The sequence below is a fragment of the Amblyraja radiata genome, chromosome 9, assembly GCF_010909765.2.
Source record: "Amblyraja radiata isolate CabotCenter1 chromosome 9, sAmbRad1.1.pri, whole genome shotgun sequence".
Lineage (NCBI taxonomy): Eukaryota > Metazoa > Chordata > Chondrichthyes > Rajiformes > Rajidae > Amblyraja > Amblyraja radiata.
In genome coordinates, this window is record NC_045964.1 from 21,644,820 (window position 1) to 21,662,586 (window position 17,767).

The 17,767-nt window shown below is 43.6% G+C and overlaps 1 protein-coding gene across 5 annotated transcripts in view; it reads right to left on the reverse strand.

The window, feature by feature from the left end:
- The window catches only part of smoc1 (SPARC related modular calcium binding 1), a 199,255-nt gene that overhangs the window by 144,890 nt on the left and 36,598 nt on the right, over positions 1-17,767 (reverse strand). For all 5 annotated transcript variants that reach the window (XM_033026838.1, XM_033026837.1, XM_033026840.1 and 2 more), the window contains exons 3-5: positions 15,611-15,726; positions 8,620-8,719; positions 7,045-7,092 (exon numbers count right to left, since the gene is read on the reverse strand). In XM_033026838.1, coding sequence (XP_032882729.1) covers positions 7,045-7,092; positions 8,620-8,719; positions 15,611-15,726 — 264 coding nt within the window. The remainder of the gene's footprint in view (positions 1-7,044; positions 7,093-8,619; positions 8,720-15,610; positions 15,727-17,767) is intronic.

Sequence of the window (17,767 nt, forward strand, 5' to 3'; positions counted from 1 at the left end):
CACATTTCTGCGTGGCCTCACTTAGGTAATGAAAGAGAAGGTAAGTCTGGGAATAAGAGAGTAACAACTTCTCAGCAGTGAGAACTTCAGTGAAGTTTGCCGTAAAGGTCACCTAGTAAGTAAATGTTGAGATTTTTTCACATTGTACTGACAAGAGTCCCAATCACCATGTCTTATTCCTTTGAACGGCAGATTTCACTTGTCTAAAAAGAAACACATCAAATATTTTAAAATCCGCTGGCATAAAACTTTTGCCGTGTATGGGCCATTCAGTCCAACTGGTCTCTGCTAGAAATAGCAAGTTAGGCAGCAGTTCTGGAAAATAAGGATGGATGACGTTTCGGGTGAGATCCAACTTGAGAAAGGTCCTGAGATGCTGCCTGAACCCACTGCGTTACTCCAGCACTTTGTGTCCATCTTTCGTCTATTCACGGTTCTGTTTAATTTCACTCTATTAGCATATCCTTTCTCCCCCATCGTGTTCTTACTAGGCTTCTCCTCGATCTTTGCTGACTCGTGAATGTGAGCACCAGCCCCATTAACGTCTGAGCCCAACTCCCCATGATGGCTACCCTTCAATCGTGGGCCTGTTTGTTATCAAGGGGTGTGTAAATTGGGAAGGGATCATGTACAAAATCGAGAGGAATAGGAATACATCCAAAGACGTACAGGTTTGTAGGTTAATTGGCTTGGTAAATATAAAAATTGTCCCTAGTGGGTGTAGGATAGTGTTAATGTGTGGGGATCGCTGGTCGGCGCGGACCCGGTGGGCCGAAGGGCCTGTTTCCGCACTGTATCACAAAACTAAAAAAAAATAAAAAATCAGGTAGTTGCACAGAGAGGTGAATTGAGAACCAGAGGACACTGGGGTGGAAAGATTTAATAGGAACCTGAGGTGTAACTTTTTCACACAGAGGGTGGTGGGTGTATGTAATGAGCTGCCGGAGGAGGTAGTTGAGGCAGGGACTATCGTAACATTTTAAGAAACATTCAGACAGGTACATGGATAGGACAGACATAAAGGGATATGGCTCAAACGTAGGCAGATGGGACTAGTGTAGATGGGATGTTGTGGGCAAGTTGGGCCGAAGGGCCTGTTTCGACCCTGTGTGACTCTGAATCAAAAAGGATTGTTAAAAAGATTCAGTGTGGATCAGGACCAATAAGCAGGAAGGTTGATGGGACAATGAAAAATTATAAAGGAGGCTCATGTTTGCAAAGTAATTGGATTCACTGCTGATCTTAGTCACTTGGCACAAGCAGAGAAAGACGAAATTGGATAAAAAATGCTGGAGTAACTCAGCAGGACAGGCAGCATTCCTGGAGAGAAGGAATGGGTGACCTTGACCTAAAACATCACCCATTCCTTCTTTCCAGAGATGCTGCCTGTCCCGCTTAGTTGCTCCAGCATTTGTGTCTATCTTCAGTTTAAACCAGCATCTGCAGTTCCTTCCTACACAAGAAATTGAAGATATATTACCGCTCACATATCTCCCAGCTGACTTTCAGTGTTGAATTGAAAGGTACAGCATGGAAACATGGCCTTCGACTCACCAAGTCCATGCTCACCATTGATCAACCATTCACACACTAGTTCTATGTTATCCCACTTGCTCATCCATCCCTTACACATCAGGGACAATTTACAGAACACATTTAACCTACAAACCCCCATGTCTTTGGGATGTGGGAGGAAACCGGAGCACCCGGAGGAAACCCACGAGGTCACAGGGAGAACGTGCAAACTCCACACCGACAGCATCCGAGGTCAGGATTGAACCCGGGTCTCGGACGCCATGAGACATCAGCTCTACCAGCTGCGGAGTAGTGGATTGACTAATTCTCAATCTTATGAGTGTTATCGTTGCCTCCAAGTCCATACATATAGGAGTCTAGCCCAGCTTCGGAGTTAAGGACCTGGATCCACGCTAAATCTATAGTCTAAAGTCCAAAGTAAAGTATCACGTCTAAAAACAAGGTGACAAATAGATTCAGACTTGCCTTTATCAAAGTGCAAAAAGATAACACTGTGCACAAATTATTATTTTTAAATTAAGATACTGAGATAATGAGTTTCGGTGCAAAAGCAAAAGGAGAGAACCACTGATACAACAAAAAAGGGGGAGGAATAAAAAATAGCAACAAAGTTTATGCTTGCTGGATGAGAAGAGGTTTTGCTGGCTGGAAGCTGACATTTTTGAGCAATTGGCAGTCAGCCCCAAGGTCATTCAGCTCCAAGGCCTGGAGGTGCCTGCCAGTCACATTCCCTTCTTCTGCGCTGATAGTGGGGGGAGCTGGTGGAGGTGTAAGCAGTGCTGATGTTGATGGGGGGGGGGGGGGGGAGGGTTGAGGGGTGGTCATGACATACCGGGAGAGCGGAAGTTACATCTCCATCCAAATGCCATTCTGACGGCCAGGGATAACCCAGAAGGAAGACACAAATTGCTGGAGTAACTCGGTCTAAAGAAGGGTCTCGACCCAAAACGTTACCCATTCGCTCTATCCAGAGATGCTGCCTGTCCTGCTGAGTTATGCCCCTGTCCCACTTAGGAAACCTGAGCGGAAACGTCTGGAGACTTTGCGCCCCACCCAAGGTTTCCGTGCGGTTCCCGGAGGTTTTTGTCAGTCTCCCTACCTGCTTCCACTACCTGCAACTTCCGGCAACCTCCGGGAACCGCACGGAAACCTTGGGTGGGGCGCAAAGTCTCCAGAGGTTTCCGTTCAGGTTTCCTAAATGGGACAGGGGCATTACTCCAGTAATTTGTGTCTATCTTCGGTTTAAACCAGCATTTGCAGTTCCTTCCTATAACCCAGAAGGAAACAGCCTCACCTTCTCGTAGGTTGCATGACATTGAGCAGCTGGTTACACAAACAGTTTCCAGGCATCAAAGCCCAAAGGAGGGAGGAGAATATGGTCAAGTTGCGAAAAAGTCATCGTCACCAATAAACCGCTTCAGTAAAAAGTCCACTAACAGTGAGTGATATTTATACAGTCGCAGTCTAAAAAGTCTCAATGCAGTACCTTTCAAAAGCTGGTGAAAAACATTGTAAATTAGCAATGGAGAGCATTTGGCCCATCATTACAGTGATATCTCCTTGGACTCAACAGTCAGTTCTTTCAAGAGACAAGCTTTTCATTTTCCCCCATCTAATGTATTAATGCTTTTGACAGTTCCAGGGTCCATTTCCACCATATTTCCAGGCAGTGCTTCCTACATTGCAAGATCTCACTGTGGGTAAAAAAAGTCCTTCATTGGCATTCTCGGACCGTGTCCCACTTACCAGGGGTAAACAGCTTCCCAACAAATACCCTCCTCACACAAGAATGAAGAAGGGTGTATTCACCAATGTGATCTGTGGAGCTAATTACATTCAGCAGGAGAAGCGCTGGAAATGTGCGGAGGCCGATGGTCGATACAAGGATACAGGTAACGCAGATCCACGCTATGAATTCATGAGTTCATAAATTCTTGGAGCCATTTGGCCCATCAAGTCTACTTCGCCATTCAATCATGACTGATCTATCTTTCCCTCTCAACCCCATTCTCATGCCTTCTCCCCATCACCCCTGATACCCGTACTAATCAAGAATCTGTCAATCTCTGCCAAAAATATCCATTGATTTGGCCTCCGCCGCCCTCGGTAACAATTAATTCCACAGATTCACCACCCTCCTCATCTCCTTTCTAAAGGTACATCCCTTTATTCTGAGGCTATGGCCTCTGGTCCTAGAATCTCCCACTCGTGGAAACATGTTCTCCACATTCACAGTATCCAGACCTTTCACTATTCAGTGAGTTTCAATGAGGTACCCCCTCATCCTTCTAAACTCCAGTGAGCACAGGCTTGTTATCTCCCGAGTCGCTATTCGTGCATTATTGGGAGTGTAGCCAGACTCGAGTCATGGACCGCATCCATGAACAGATCCAGAGTCAGGAACATGTGCAGGTTTGTAGATGGAGTGCTTCTTCCAAGCAGAAACTTACCTAGAAGTTGACATGGAGTAGCTTAGCAGATCAGGCAGCATCTCAGTAGAACATGGACAGGCAACATTTTTTTTGGGACGCCCCTTCACATCATCCTGAGATGTTGCCTGACCCGCTGAGTTACTCCAACACTCTGTCTTCTCTTGTAAACCAGCATCTGTAGTTCCTTGTTTCTTACCTAGAAGTTGTTACATCCATGAAGGCATTGACCACTGAAGGAAATTGCGGCGTTGGTGTCATTGCCGGCAGCATCAGGTACATGCACACTTTTCCACGACCCATTCCCCGATCCCTCGCAAATATCAAAGACAAGGTGTGGTTGTTTGTCGGGGAGCTGGCACAGGTGGTCATAAAAGCCAGCAAGAGGGTCAAGTCTGTCACAACCATGGTCTCCTCGAACGCCACAGCCAAGACTCAATAAACTGGGAGCAATGGGACAAGACAGATGTGCCAAAGCCATGAGCCCCTCCACCATCATGAATTCACCTGATCTTCACAAAGGGCAAGAGAAGAAGCACAGTGTCTGAGACTTCCTCACTTTCTCTGCCCTGTGTCTTGCTTTCCTGGATTTTGCCTGTGTTGCTGCAGCTTACATGTGGAAATTATTAACAACCTTTTCAAGTCCTGGCATAAAGTTGAAGGCAAGAAACATCTGGGGACCCTGATAATGTTCTGCAATTTTAACCACAAAATGATCACCCTTACTTGCTGTCCATTTCCTTTTAAATGGGGTGGTGAATATTCAACTAGTTTCAAAAGGATTTGAATGTATACTTGGGAGGGAGAGAGAAATAATTGCAGGACTAAGGGGAAGGCCAAATCCGTGAGTTAAAAGCCAACAAAAAGGAGCAATGGTCCGTGGTCTTGTGGAGTATGCCAAGATTGCATAAACTGTCCAATAATAATCAGTAGATGTCATGTATTAAAGCAATCATTCAATTCAACCTCAATGAAGCAAGGCAATTATGAAAGGGCACAACTTTAAGTTAATCAGCAAAATGTTAAAGGGGAGGTAGGGAAAATAAAGCAGTGAAGGTCGATTAGGATGTGAATGACCTTCATATGTTCTCAATGCAGGAATTCCACAGCACAGGAACACAAGAACACAGAGAAATGGACCAGAGGCCCTGCTCATGTGCTGCAAGTCTGTAGCAAATTCCTGTTCCAGGGAGAGCAACATTGTACTTCTCATCCCTTTCCCTGCTCCCAATCCACTTGCCATCAATAAATCCTCAGTCAGCAACGTGGAATGGTTTGGGTAGTGTACAGTTATCAATGCTCACTTCCTTGTAAAGAGCTCATTGGGACGGTAGAGTTGTTGCTTTACAGCACCCGAGACCCCTTTTCAAATCTATGGGTGCTGTCTGTACGGAGTGTTTACATTCTACCTGAGACCGCGTGGGTTTTCTCCAGGTGCTCAGACCACACTCCAAAGACGTACAGGTTTGCAGATTTAATTGGCTTTGGTAAAATTGTAATTTGTCCCTAGTGCGTGGGATAATGCTAGTGTATGGGGTTATCGTTGGGCAGTGCAGACACGGTGTGTCGAAGGGCCTGTTTCAGCACTGTATCTCTAAACTCTAAACCTTCAACTGAAGCATGAAGTATTATTGAGCAACCACCACATATCTATTCCTCACTCATTACACCAGTCGCTGATTCAGGAGAGTGATGGATTCACCAAGTTGTACTGGTAGGGAAAGCCACTGGATCAGGTAACACATAATGGTTGACTATTTTGAACAGTACATCATATATTTTGTAATACAAAGCAAGTTAACCATTCAATTCAGCTCAGTCATGACGGTATCATTGAATAAAATTGTTAACTGGAACATGCAGGAACACATCTATACAATCTGTACAACTGGTCATGGTCTCTTCAATGATTCTTGTTGCACATGAAACAGCTATTTCCCTTGTAATTGTTAGCATTACCAAGACACAATACAGATTCACCCAGTGGTACTCCACAAGGAAATCAGAATTCCACCAAACAGGCCTTCTGCTCACATCAGCAAGCAGTTACAACCTTCACCAGCCCAAACCAACACCACCACCACCATCCCACACCCCCTCCTGCCCCATGCGCCCGACCCCCCATCCCTTCCATCCATCAAGTCTGATATCCTGGGATATACAGAAACACTAGCTGAGAGCTCCTATCAAATACTCTCCTTCCTATCCCTCAAAGCATTTATGGTCCTGACCTACCCTCTACCTCATTGGAGACCCCGGACAATCTTTAACCAGATTTGACTGGACGTCATCTGGCACCAAACATTATTCCCTTTATCCTGTACCTCTACGTTGAGGACGGCTGGATTGTAATCATGTGCCTTCTTTCCACTGACTGGATGGCACACAAAAATAAAGCGTGCTATCCAGTCAGCAGACTGTACATGATTACAATCGCACCTCGCTACACATGACAATAAACTAAACTAAATCTGTGTCAAGGCACAAGCTCACACCGTGCATTATTAATACACCAAGGCAGGCAGATGATCCCTGGAGCTGGGGAACTATCCAGCTCAAGAAGACACCAACATTTTTCTCCTACAGGGCATCCCTCTGATCTGCAAGATGGCAAATGACTAACATTTCAGGTCACGTGGCACCTTTCACCATGGTATAGGAACCAACTCCCTAGCAATTATTGAAAGCATTCTTCTACAGAAACAGGCAAACTCACATTCTATATACGCGTACACCACCCTTTTCAATCCTCCGTCACCAAACAAGAGGGCTGTATTCCAGAGGGGAATAACTCAACCATCCTGGTTACAGTCCATCTAGGTATAAGTTGGCTGTAGAGAAGTCTCTCCACCAGATCTTGATTAGTCATGCCAACCACATACCCCTTTCTCATGCAACCACCAGTTAAAAAGTTCCACTGACAGAACCATGACACAAGGAAGGAACACCAGTCTGGTGCCACAGCTTGTGGTAAGGACAGCAACCCCCTCCTCTCACACGCAGTCTGAAGAGCACTTTATCATGCATTGTAAGCGGGCAGGAGAAGGAAAGGTTGAAGCGAAGCAAAGAAGTTCCTCACCTTTTCTGCCTGAACTGCTGGGCCCCGAGGGCTTGTCAGTTACTGAACCTTCAAAACAAAGCAAAAAGATCATTTTTTATATGTGTACGCTGCAGAACAGAGGTCCTCATAGTCCTCAGCCAAATACAAGCAAAAGAGAATTAATACTCTATAAACCTATCTTCCTGTAAAAAGTACAACTGAACACCCATTATATGTCAAAGCATCTTAATGCTCATTTTTAGAAGTACTAGGATTTTTCCATAGAATCCTAAATAACTCCATGGAATCTGATTTTGGGATAAACAACATCTTTGCATCACTTTTTTTCCTCCTTCACGGAAAGGTACTAATCCAGTTATCATACTTTAAACATGAAGTTCTCCCTCAAAATGAGTTGGAGATTCTGGTGTCATGGTCTCACAATGCGATTCCACACCATGTTTAAAAGAAACACAGTTAAATATGAAAAGCAGCCAACTATGTCTTGACGAGGACTATGGTGTGTAGATTACATTTAACTCAACAGTGAAACACTTCCACCACTGACTATCACAACTTTGCCAAGTTTCATTGCCCACCACCGGATGAAGTTCTTTTTCTGGTTCATATGTTTTTGTGTTTCATTCATTTGTTAACAGGTAGAGGGGACTATCGTCCATGGATTGGATAAAGGCAATTTTTGCTGCAATGCTGCAAAATACTCGTTCCACAATCATTCTTAAAAAAGTCAGGAAATCGCCTTTGAATTCAGTGGGGAAAAAGCCTCCCTTCATTTCCCCAACCAGATCTGCCCACGACTTTGGGCTAAAACCCTCTCCATACTGACCTGTTAAGCGGAGGGAATAGATTTTCTCCATCCACTCGATCTAAACCCTTCATCTTCTGATCATCTCTCTTACACCACCTGTCAACCTTCCAAGGAAGCAAAACCTAACTTTTCAAACCTCAACAGGAACAGGAGGACCAGAAGATATTAGAACGGGGAAAAAAAATGAAAGCTCGGGCTTTAGGAAATCACATAAGGATATATTTCTACATGCAACTCAGTGGCAGAAATTTGTAACAATTGTTAATTCTCAATCTGGAATGGTTAGATCTTTACTAACCTTTAGTATCAGGGTTCTGGATATAAAGGGTGAGAGGTCAAAAATGATAAATGGAAATTGTGTTACATAAAGCCAGACAAACCTTATGAATGTAAATATCATTAATAGCCTCAGCAGGAAGGCCCCATCTTGAGCATTGCACCGTACACATCGCATAACATCACAAAACTAGCTTTCAAGAATATCTCATAACAACCACAACTATGTATTTTAAAGCATGCCGAGTTTAACTACTGAAGAGCATGAAAGCAGCCTACAATATTTCTCCACACTGCAAAAGTAAGCACAATAATAAGTCTATGCAAGTGAAAGATACATTTGTTACAGAGCAATTGATAACAATAAATGCAAGAATCTATTGAAGTGAACTTTATCACCCGGAATGGAGTCTGTCCTGAGTTCACCGGGACATGGGCATGTGTATACATGGACATCCATTATTCCTTGAATAAGTGATGGTAAATGCTGCAGCAGCAACACACAGTACCTGAACACACTGGTGTTTGATTTTTAACCGAAGATCCACTCACTGGTTTTCCGTCAGGAGTAACACACCAACAATACCCTGTGAAAGTGTGGCACTGCACCTGTTCAGAAAAAAAGAGGCACATCAGTAATTGCGGCAACAAGTTCATACCTTGACCACTTTGCACAGGTTTGGAGGGGGGACGCAATGTGTTGGGGGGTGGGGATGGAGGAGGGGGGGGGGGGGGAGGTTGCAGAAAAGAAGGTTGCAGCTTGACACTGTAGTGGAGAGATAAGTTTTTTTTGCCTTCCATCACAACGATGTGATGGATGTTTGTGTAAACTGTGTTGTGTCTCGGGTCTTTTTGTTTTGTAATGTATGGCTGCAGAAACGACATTTCGTTTGGACCTCAAGGGGTCCAAATGACAATAAATTGAATTGTATTGTATTGTATTGTCAATGTGCTCTCATCTACAATTCCAAACCTTTCCAATGGCTCCCTCTCTCTCTGCAATCTCCCACAGTCCGACAATTATCTTGGGAATTAAGTATGTTGCCAATTCTGCCATCATACACATCCCAGTTTTCAGTACTCTAATACTAAGAGTAATCTTTTCTCGCCTCCACATCTTCACCTCCCCCCTCCCATCACCTACTTTCAGTCTGATGAAGGCTCCTGACCCAAAAGGTCATCCATCCTTTTCCTCCAGAGATGCTGCCTGACCCGCTAAGTTACTCCAGCATTCTGTGTCTATCTTTGGTATAAATCAGCATCTGCAGTTCTTTGTTTCTACTAAGACTAACACACTGTACACACATACGATTTGGGCAGCACGGTGCTGCAGCTGGTAGAGTTACTACCTCACAGCTCCAGTGACGCCGGTTCAATCTTGTGTGGAGTTTGCATGTTGTCGCTGTGAATTAATGGGTTTCCCTGAGGTGCTCCAGTTTCCTCCTGCATCTCAGACTTACTGTGTTGGTAGGTTGATTAGAGTGGTGGAATGGCAGCACAATTGTGGTAAGGGAGTGGGTAGGAGGGAAGTGAAGGGAATGCCAGGGAAACAATGACTAGATGGATATCTGATGCTCAGTAATCGCTGAAGGGCCTGTTTCAATTCTATTTGATACAGAAGATGCAATCCATTCAAAGACATGCTGGTGGGTAGGCCATTGTAAATTGCCTTAGTTGTCTGCTGAAAAAAAGAGCCATGAGGATATGAAACTGACGAGGTAAACCATCATCCAGAACCAGAGGTCACAGTTTAAGAATCCAGAACCAGGGATCACAGTTTAAGAATAAGGGGTAGGCCATTTAGGACTGAGATGAGGAATAACTCTTTCACCCAGAGAGTTGTACATCTGTGGAATTCTCTGCCACAGAAGGCAGTGGAGGTCAATTCACTGGATGTTTTCAAGAAGGAGTTAGATTTTGCTCTTAGGGCTACAGGAATTAAGGGATATGGGGAAAAAGCAGGAATGGGGTACTGATTTTAAATGATCAGCCATGATCATATTGAATGGCGGTGCTGGCTTAAAGGGCCGAATGATCTCCTCCTGCATCTATTTTATTTTTTCCTATTCACCTCATTGAAACTTACAGAATAATGAAAGGCATAGATGGAGTGGATGTGGAAAGGATGTTTTCACTGGTGGGAGAATCTAGGACCAGAGGTCATAGCCTCAGAATAAATGGGCACTCTTTTTGAAAGGAGGTGAGGAGGAACTTCTTTAGTCAGAGGGTAAATAATCTGTGGAACTCATTGCCACAGAGAGCTGTGGAGGCCAAGTCAGTGGATATTTTTAAGGCAGAGATAGCTAAATCCTTGATTGGAACGAGTGTCAAGAGGTATGGGGAGAAGGCATGAAAATGGGATTAGGCAGCAGAGATCAGCCACGATTGAATGGCGGAGTAGACGCAATGGGCCGAATGGCCTAATTCTACTCCTATGTGAAGCATTCTTTCCTGCACCATTCTCAATCCAAAGGTTATTAAGGATATCCACTCCCTCACTTGAGATACTGCAGATGTTGGGATTTCATTGACATTCTCAAGATCCAGCAACAATTTTTGTTTTAAATGGATTGCATTGTGAACGATGTAAATCCCCAGGGTAAACAATGGGGAGGTGGAGATCAGTCCACAAATGACAGACATACTCAAGCAGCTAAATGTTTGTACCCTGTTCTAGTGTTCCTTCACTTGAAGGGGAACCAGGGAATATTACACATGCTCCTAAGTAAAGAAGTAACAGCAGGTACAGAAAAATGTTCAAAGTACAAAATAATATGGAATATCCTCTGGAATATTTAATATTCCATCATGAGAATGCAGACCCAGATAAATCTTTAAATTATCTTAATTTTGTTTACAAGATTCACCAAGTTCGACATGTGTATTCAAATCCTATAGGAAAGTGAATGCTGGTGAGTTATACAAGAGGGGGTAGCACAGTGGCACAGCGGTAGAGTTGCTGCCCTACAGCGCCAGAGACCTGGGTTCAATCCTGACTGTGGGTGCTGTCTGTACGGAGTTTGCACGTTCCCCCTGTGACCATGTGGGTTTTCTCCAGTTTCCTCCCACTTACCAAAGATGTACAGGTTTGTAGGTTAATTGGCTTCTGTACATTGCAAAATTGTCCCTAGTGTGCAGGATGATGCTAGTGTAGGGAGTGATCTCTGGTTGGTGCCAGATCAGTGGGCTTGTTTCCACCTTGTATCTCTAAAGTCTAAAATTAGCTAAATCCTTGGTCTTCATTTTTTTTTTTGTGCCTCTGTGCTCGAGACACTGGAAAAAACTCACAGCCTCCAACATGATCTAGTCTGGTTTGTATACATGAATCACTCACTGGCATAGATAGCCAAGAGCACATTAATGCTTTGAACGACTCCAGCTAAAAAGCTGTTGTTTCTCAGAAGGACACAGTAAAAAATATCAAAAAAAGTCTCCCTGGGATTCAAATTTATATAAAAACGCTAACCAGAAATGTCAGCTAATTTCACCGACAAATTAAGATATCCAGTTTCACAATCTTGAATAAATATTGGCAATTCTGGCAGCACGGCAAGACCATTATACAATAATTGTCAAATTTGTGATCTATTGATCACTGCTGTTTCCAGGGCAACTGGATCAAACATAGGAAACTGAAAGGCAGGAGAAATATGTTCTTTACTGTCATTCAAGCGTCTAGGTTAACTCTCTGGAGGTTTAATATGTCTGGCGATGAAGTAAAACGATCCTATCCTTTATCTCCGAGGTCCACAGCCCTCCAAAGTAATTGCATTCTTCCAACTCTAGTCTCTTGACCATCCCAAACACCTCCAAGTTTAATTGCATCTTTGGCTGCCAAGGCTCCGTCCCAAACCTTTCCTCTTTTTCTTCTCCTTTAAGATACATTTAAAAAATGCTCTTTCTTGAGCAAATATTTGGCAACCTGCTTTATTATTTCCTTGCTGTATTTGGCTCAGTCTCCGTTTCTGTCCGATAAAGTTTGTGTCCAGTATCTTGTGGCATGTTGCCATGTTTAAAGATGCTGCATAAACATTGGTTGTTATTGTTGCCACTTTGGGGGTGCAGTGCTGGTCCTGCCTAAACACATGTCACAGCCTTGAGTCATTCAAGGCTCAGCTCAAATTGCAAGATCCTCCAGTCTCTCTCTCGCTCTCCACATGGGTCATTGGTCCATACACACTTCTTTACACTTTTCAAAGCCTTTAAATACTTGTGCTCCAAGTAACTGCCTTTTAAAGCCAAGTATAGACTGCTTCAACTAATCAAGCTGTTTGTGCCAGAGAATTCCATACAAATCACCTTCCGCAGAACAATTATTTTGGCCTCTGCTCGAATTCCTAGCGAACACCTTAAATTTCGAACCTTGCTCAGTTACCAGCACGAGAAGCAGGTCACTAGTCATTCCATCAAAACACTTCATAATCTTCTTGCCATCAACTTCGTTTTCTGAGTTCCAGTGAAAATGCATTCTCAAATTTCTCTTCTTTCGTTGTAACATCCCAGTTTTATGCACAGCACATTTTGCATTCCTTTGGCATCACTGCATCACCAAATCCATGTACAAGTAGGGCCTGCAGTCTTGCACCATTCCTTACAACACAGGAAATAGCCACTCAGTCTATTCCAGCTCCCAGGACAAAATCCAATGAGTCCCCCCACACCCCTCGCAATTTTTTTTTAGAGATACAGCGCAGAAACAGGCCCTTCAGCCCGCCAAGTCCGCACCGACCAGCGAACACTGCACATTAACACAAGCCTACACACACTAGGGACAATTTATACTTATACCAAGTATACAAACCCAAGCCAATTAACCTACAAACCTGTACGTCTTTGGAGTGTGGGAGGAAACCGAAGATCTCAGAGAAAACCCACACGGTCACGGGGAGAATGTACAAACTCCATACAGACAGCACCCGTAGTCGGGATCGAACCCGGGTCTCTGGCGCACATGACCATCAATTCCACTTTGATTCTTTGCCATTAGCCTCCACCAAGGGATAATCTATAGTGACTGACACACCAGCACCAAGAGGACATGTGGTCAGGTGAAGAACATGTAAACACCACAAAGACAGCACCTAGGGTGAGTTAAACCGGGATACCTCAATCTGAGGCAGAGACATTAAACACTGCACCATTATGCTGCCCATTGAACATAATTTCATTTCTTTTGGAACTACAATTGTCAATACCCCTCATAGGTTCATAAGTTCAAGGTGCAGAATTTGGCCATTCGGCCATCTACTGCGCCATTCAACTGTGGCTGATCTATTTTTCCCGCTCAACCCCATTCTCCTGCCTTCGCCCCATGACCCCTGACTCCCGTACTGATCGAGAATCTGCCAATCTCCGCCTTAAATATATCCATTGACTTGGCCACCACAGCCATCTGTGGCAATGAATTTCACAGATTCACCACCCTCTGACTGAAGAAATTCCTCCTAATTTCCTTTCTAAAGTTACGTCCTTTTATTCTGAGACTATGACTTCCTGACACCGTAAAATCTTGTCCTCATCTATGAAAGTAACCACCAGAACGAGACTGAAAATTCTACATGTGCCCTATTAAGTGTAGCTTTAACATCAGCTTCTAGTTTAGTTTAGTTTATTGTCACATGTACCAAGGTACAGAGTAAAGCTATTGTTGTGTGCTGACCAGTTAGCAGAAAGACATGATTACACAAGCTATCTACAGTGTACAGATACATGATAAAATTAATAACGTCAAGTGCAAGATAAAGTCCATTAAAGTCCAATTAAAGATAGTCCACGGGTCCCCAAAGAGGTAGATAGTAGCTCAGGATTGCTCTCTAGTTGTTGATAGAATGGATCAGTTGCCTGATAACAGCTGGGAAGAAGCTAGGAATATGGGGAGAAGACAGGAACGGGGTACTGATTTTGGATGATCAGCCATGATCACATTGAACGGCGATGCTGGCTCGAAGGGCCGAACGGCCTACTCCTGCACTTAGTTTCAATGTGAAAACTACCTAGAGAAATATGAAAGCATGTGCAAACTTAGCATTACTCCATCAACCAACTCAAAGATTAGCTGATCATTCATCAGGTCAGGGGAGAAATGTGGGGCATTGCACATGGGCCTGGCATTGCTACTTCCAATCATTAAATCCCAGCGTTGTTTAATACATAAACTCCTTGACTCCGAGTGGTCAGAATAGAAACTTTGCTACAGAGGTATTCAGCAGTTAACTCCTGAAGTGAACTATTGTTCATTTTATTGATTACAATCTGTTAGAAGATCTGTGGCAGGTTTTAAATTGGAGTTAAATTGGAGTGAAGCTCAGAGGGTTATTTCACACCTCAAAATAATTTTTATTGCATTAGCAGAAATAAAATGTTCTCCTTTTCTGCCATTTTGCAGTACAGAAGGGAAGTGGAAAAGGGAAGCTCAATAAATCTCCCCAAATTGTACTTCAAAAGGTACAAGGAAGATACAACCCAATGGCTGTGTGTCCATGGCCTAATTCACAGGGGTAGCAAGATCAGGAAGCAATTAATGAAGATAGACAATGTAAACATCCAAATGGAAATGAGAAGCATAGGTAGGATAGACAGTCAGAATCTTTTTCCCAGGATGGTAAAATCAAATATTAGAGGGAAAAGCTTAAAGGTGAGAGGGGCAAAGCTTAAAAGAGATGTGCGCCCTGTTTTTTTCGACACCGAGGGTAATGAATGCCTGGAATGGTCAACCAGAGTCGGTGGTTGAGCCAGGTACAATAGTGGCATTTAAGATGCTTTTCGATAGGTAAATAGATATGCAGGGAATGGAGGGATGTGGATTATGCACAGATAGATAAGAGATGGTCTTGGCATAATATTTGGCCCAGACATTGGAGGCTGAAGGATCTATTCTTGTGCTGCACTGATCTATGAGCTATGTTCTATGTATATTCTATTGCATGCGTAGTAGTATAACTACTTGTATTTATCGGTTGCTGTGATAAAACATCACAGTCCACGAGATAAAATTGGTCTATTAGTTCAGTAATATTTATTGTCATCAAGTTACAAGTTACAATGAAAAGCTTTTTGTTGCGCGCTATCCAGCTAGTGGTAAGGCTATACATGATTACAATCTAGCTGTCCACAGTGTACAGATGCACGGTAAAGGGAAAAACATATAGTGCAAGATAAAGTCCAGTAAAGTCCGAATAAAGATAGTCCAAGGTTCTCCAATGAGGTAGATGGTAGCTCAGGACCATTCTCTAGTTGTTGATAAGATGGTTCAGTTGCCTGTTAGCAGCTGGGAAGAATCATGAGTCAAGGGTGTTTTATTGTCATATGTCCTGGACGGGACAATGAAATTCTTACTTGCTGCAGCACAACAGAATATGTGACTATGTAAACATTGTACATAACGGGACTGAATCTGGAGGGATTAACTGTGGTTCTGATGAAACTTCATCGACCCAACACATTTATTCTCATTTCTCTCCTCACAAATTGGACGGTAGCCTCTTCTCTCTGTTACATTACCTGAGCAAATGAGCCGTCCTCGTTACACTCTGGAATAAAGACCGGTTCCTGCGGCTTTTTGGCCTGTTCCTGTGCTTGCTGCGCTCTCTCTGTCCGACACTTGGTCGGGCCGGCCTCTGCAAAATGAGAACAGATCTTATGACTATTGCGTTTACGGAAGACAATTCTAAGTATTATCCTGATTCATTACGATTCATTCAACTCTTCTCCAGTTTTAGTTTAGTTTGGCAGCCCTGCCAACAGTCTGTCTGTTTTTGTGTCTTTTTTGTTATTTTTAGTGCATTTAAAAAGTCTGTGTAAATGTTCTTTGGTTTGTTTTATGTGGCGGGAGGGAGAGGGGGAGGGGGGCATTTTTTTTTTCCAATCTCTTACCTCGCTGGAGATGCGATTGTTTTCCGGGTCACATCTCCGGTCGCTCTGCGGCCTACCATCGATAGAGTTTGAGGCCTCCTCGGACTGACTTTGAGCCCCTCCGCCGGGAGTTGACTTAACATTGGAGCCGATCCCTTGCCTGGGATCGCTCCAACCACGGCCTGCGGACTTTACATCGAGGGCTCGCAGTCTCGGGAGAGGCCGAGTCGGGAGCTCCAATGTCGCGGAAGGTTCGATATCCCCAACTCGGGGTCCGATCGCCGGCGCGGGGAAGCTGACATCCCCCCCGATGCAGAAGCTGATCGCCCCTACGCGGAGGGCCTAAACGCCGCCGGCTATGGATCAAAAGAGATCGCCGGCTAAAAAGATCGTCCCGTCAACGGAAGGCTTGAGGCCCCAGACCGCGGGAGAACAAAGAAGGGAAGAGATTGAACTTTTTTTTCAACTTCCATCACAGTGAGGAATGTGGAGGAGTCACTGTAGTGGATATTTATGTTAAAATAGATTTTGTGTTCTGTTGCTTTATTTGTATGACTGACTTGGTAAATGAAATTCCTATATATATTCCTATATACCAAAATAAAATTCCTATATTTTGGTATAGAGCCAAAATATACTTGGCTAATAAAGTATTATATTGTATTGTATTGTATTGTATTGTATTGTATTGTATTGTATTGTATTGTATTGTATTGTACCGAAGGACAGTGAAAAGCTTTTTTGTTGCATGCTACCCAGTCAGTGGGAAAACTATGCATGATTACAATCAAGCCGTCCATATTGTAGATACAGGTTAAAGGGATTAACATTTAGTGCAAGATAAAGTCCACTAAAGTCTGATTAAAGATAGTCCGAGGGTCTCCAATGAGGTTGAACGGAGGTCAGGACTGCTCTCTAGTTGGTGATAGGATGGTTCAGTTACCTGATAAGAGCTGGGAAGAAACTGTCCCTGACTCTGGAATCCAATCAGTCCAATGTGGGATGAAACTTTGGTCTCAATCATAGACCGATGGTGAAAACTGCTCCCATAAATTGAGAGTGAGAGAAACTTGCATCTACAAACCTTCCAAACAAGTCCAAGTCAGAGCAATTTACCAAATATTCCTGAGGTCAAAAGTGCTCACAGTGCTTGAGTAACTCAGCGAGTCAGGCAGCATCTCTGGAGAACATAGATAGATGGTGTTTCGGAACGGGGCCCCTTCTTCAGACGCCAGCACTTTGTGTCCTTCTGTGCAATCCAGTATCTACAATTCCTTGTTTCTATAGGATGCTGAACAGCTTCTGGTTAAATTTTTGAACTTTTTGTCCTGGACCTTGAACCAGTTAGAGTTTGAATATTTCTAGCATTAGTGGCTGCCCAGCTAATTAAATGTTCAAATGCAAAAATATATACTTGTACAACCTCGGGCACATTTTCTCTACCTCTTGGCCTTCACTGCAAGCATTCGAGCCAACAGTGGATAGATTTTTACGTGCCAATGGCAAGTCAAATACAGACCTGTTGGTGAGAAATTGCACTAATTGGCAACCTTTCCTGGCTCAAATCCCTACAGAGAATGAATGCGTAATTGCATCAAATACACAACGGGCATCAATTCCTGGGCATCGAACAGTTTTGGCTCATATCCCCAAGGGACTAAATGGCATAGAGGAACAGCACCACACTCTAACCTCTCACAAATTATTCAGAATCATGCTCCTGCTATGCAAAGCTCTTTAAAAGAGCAACCTTAATTTTTCTCATGTGAAGGAAATCCAAGCACTCTTCTGCCAATTCCAACTCAT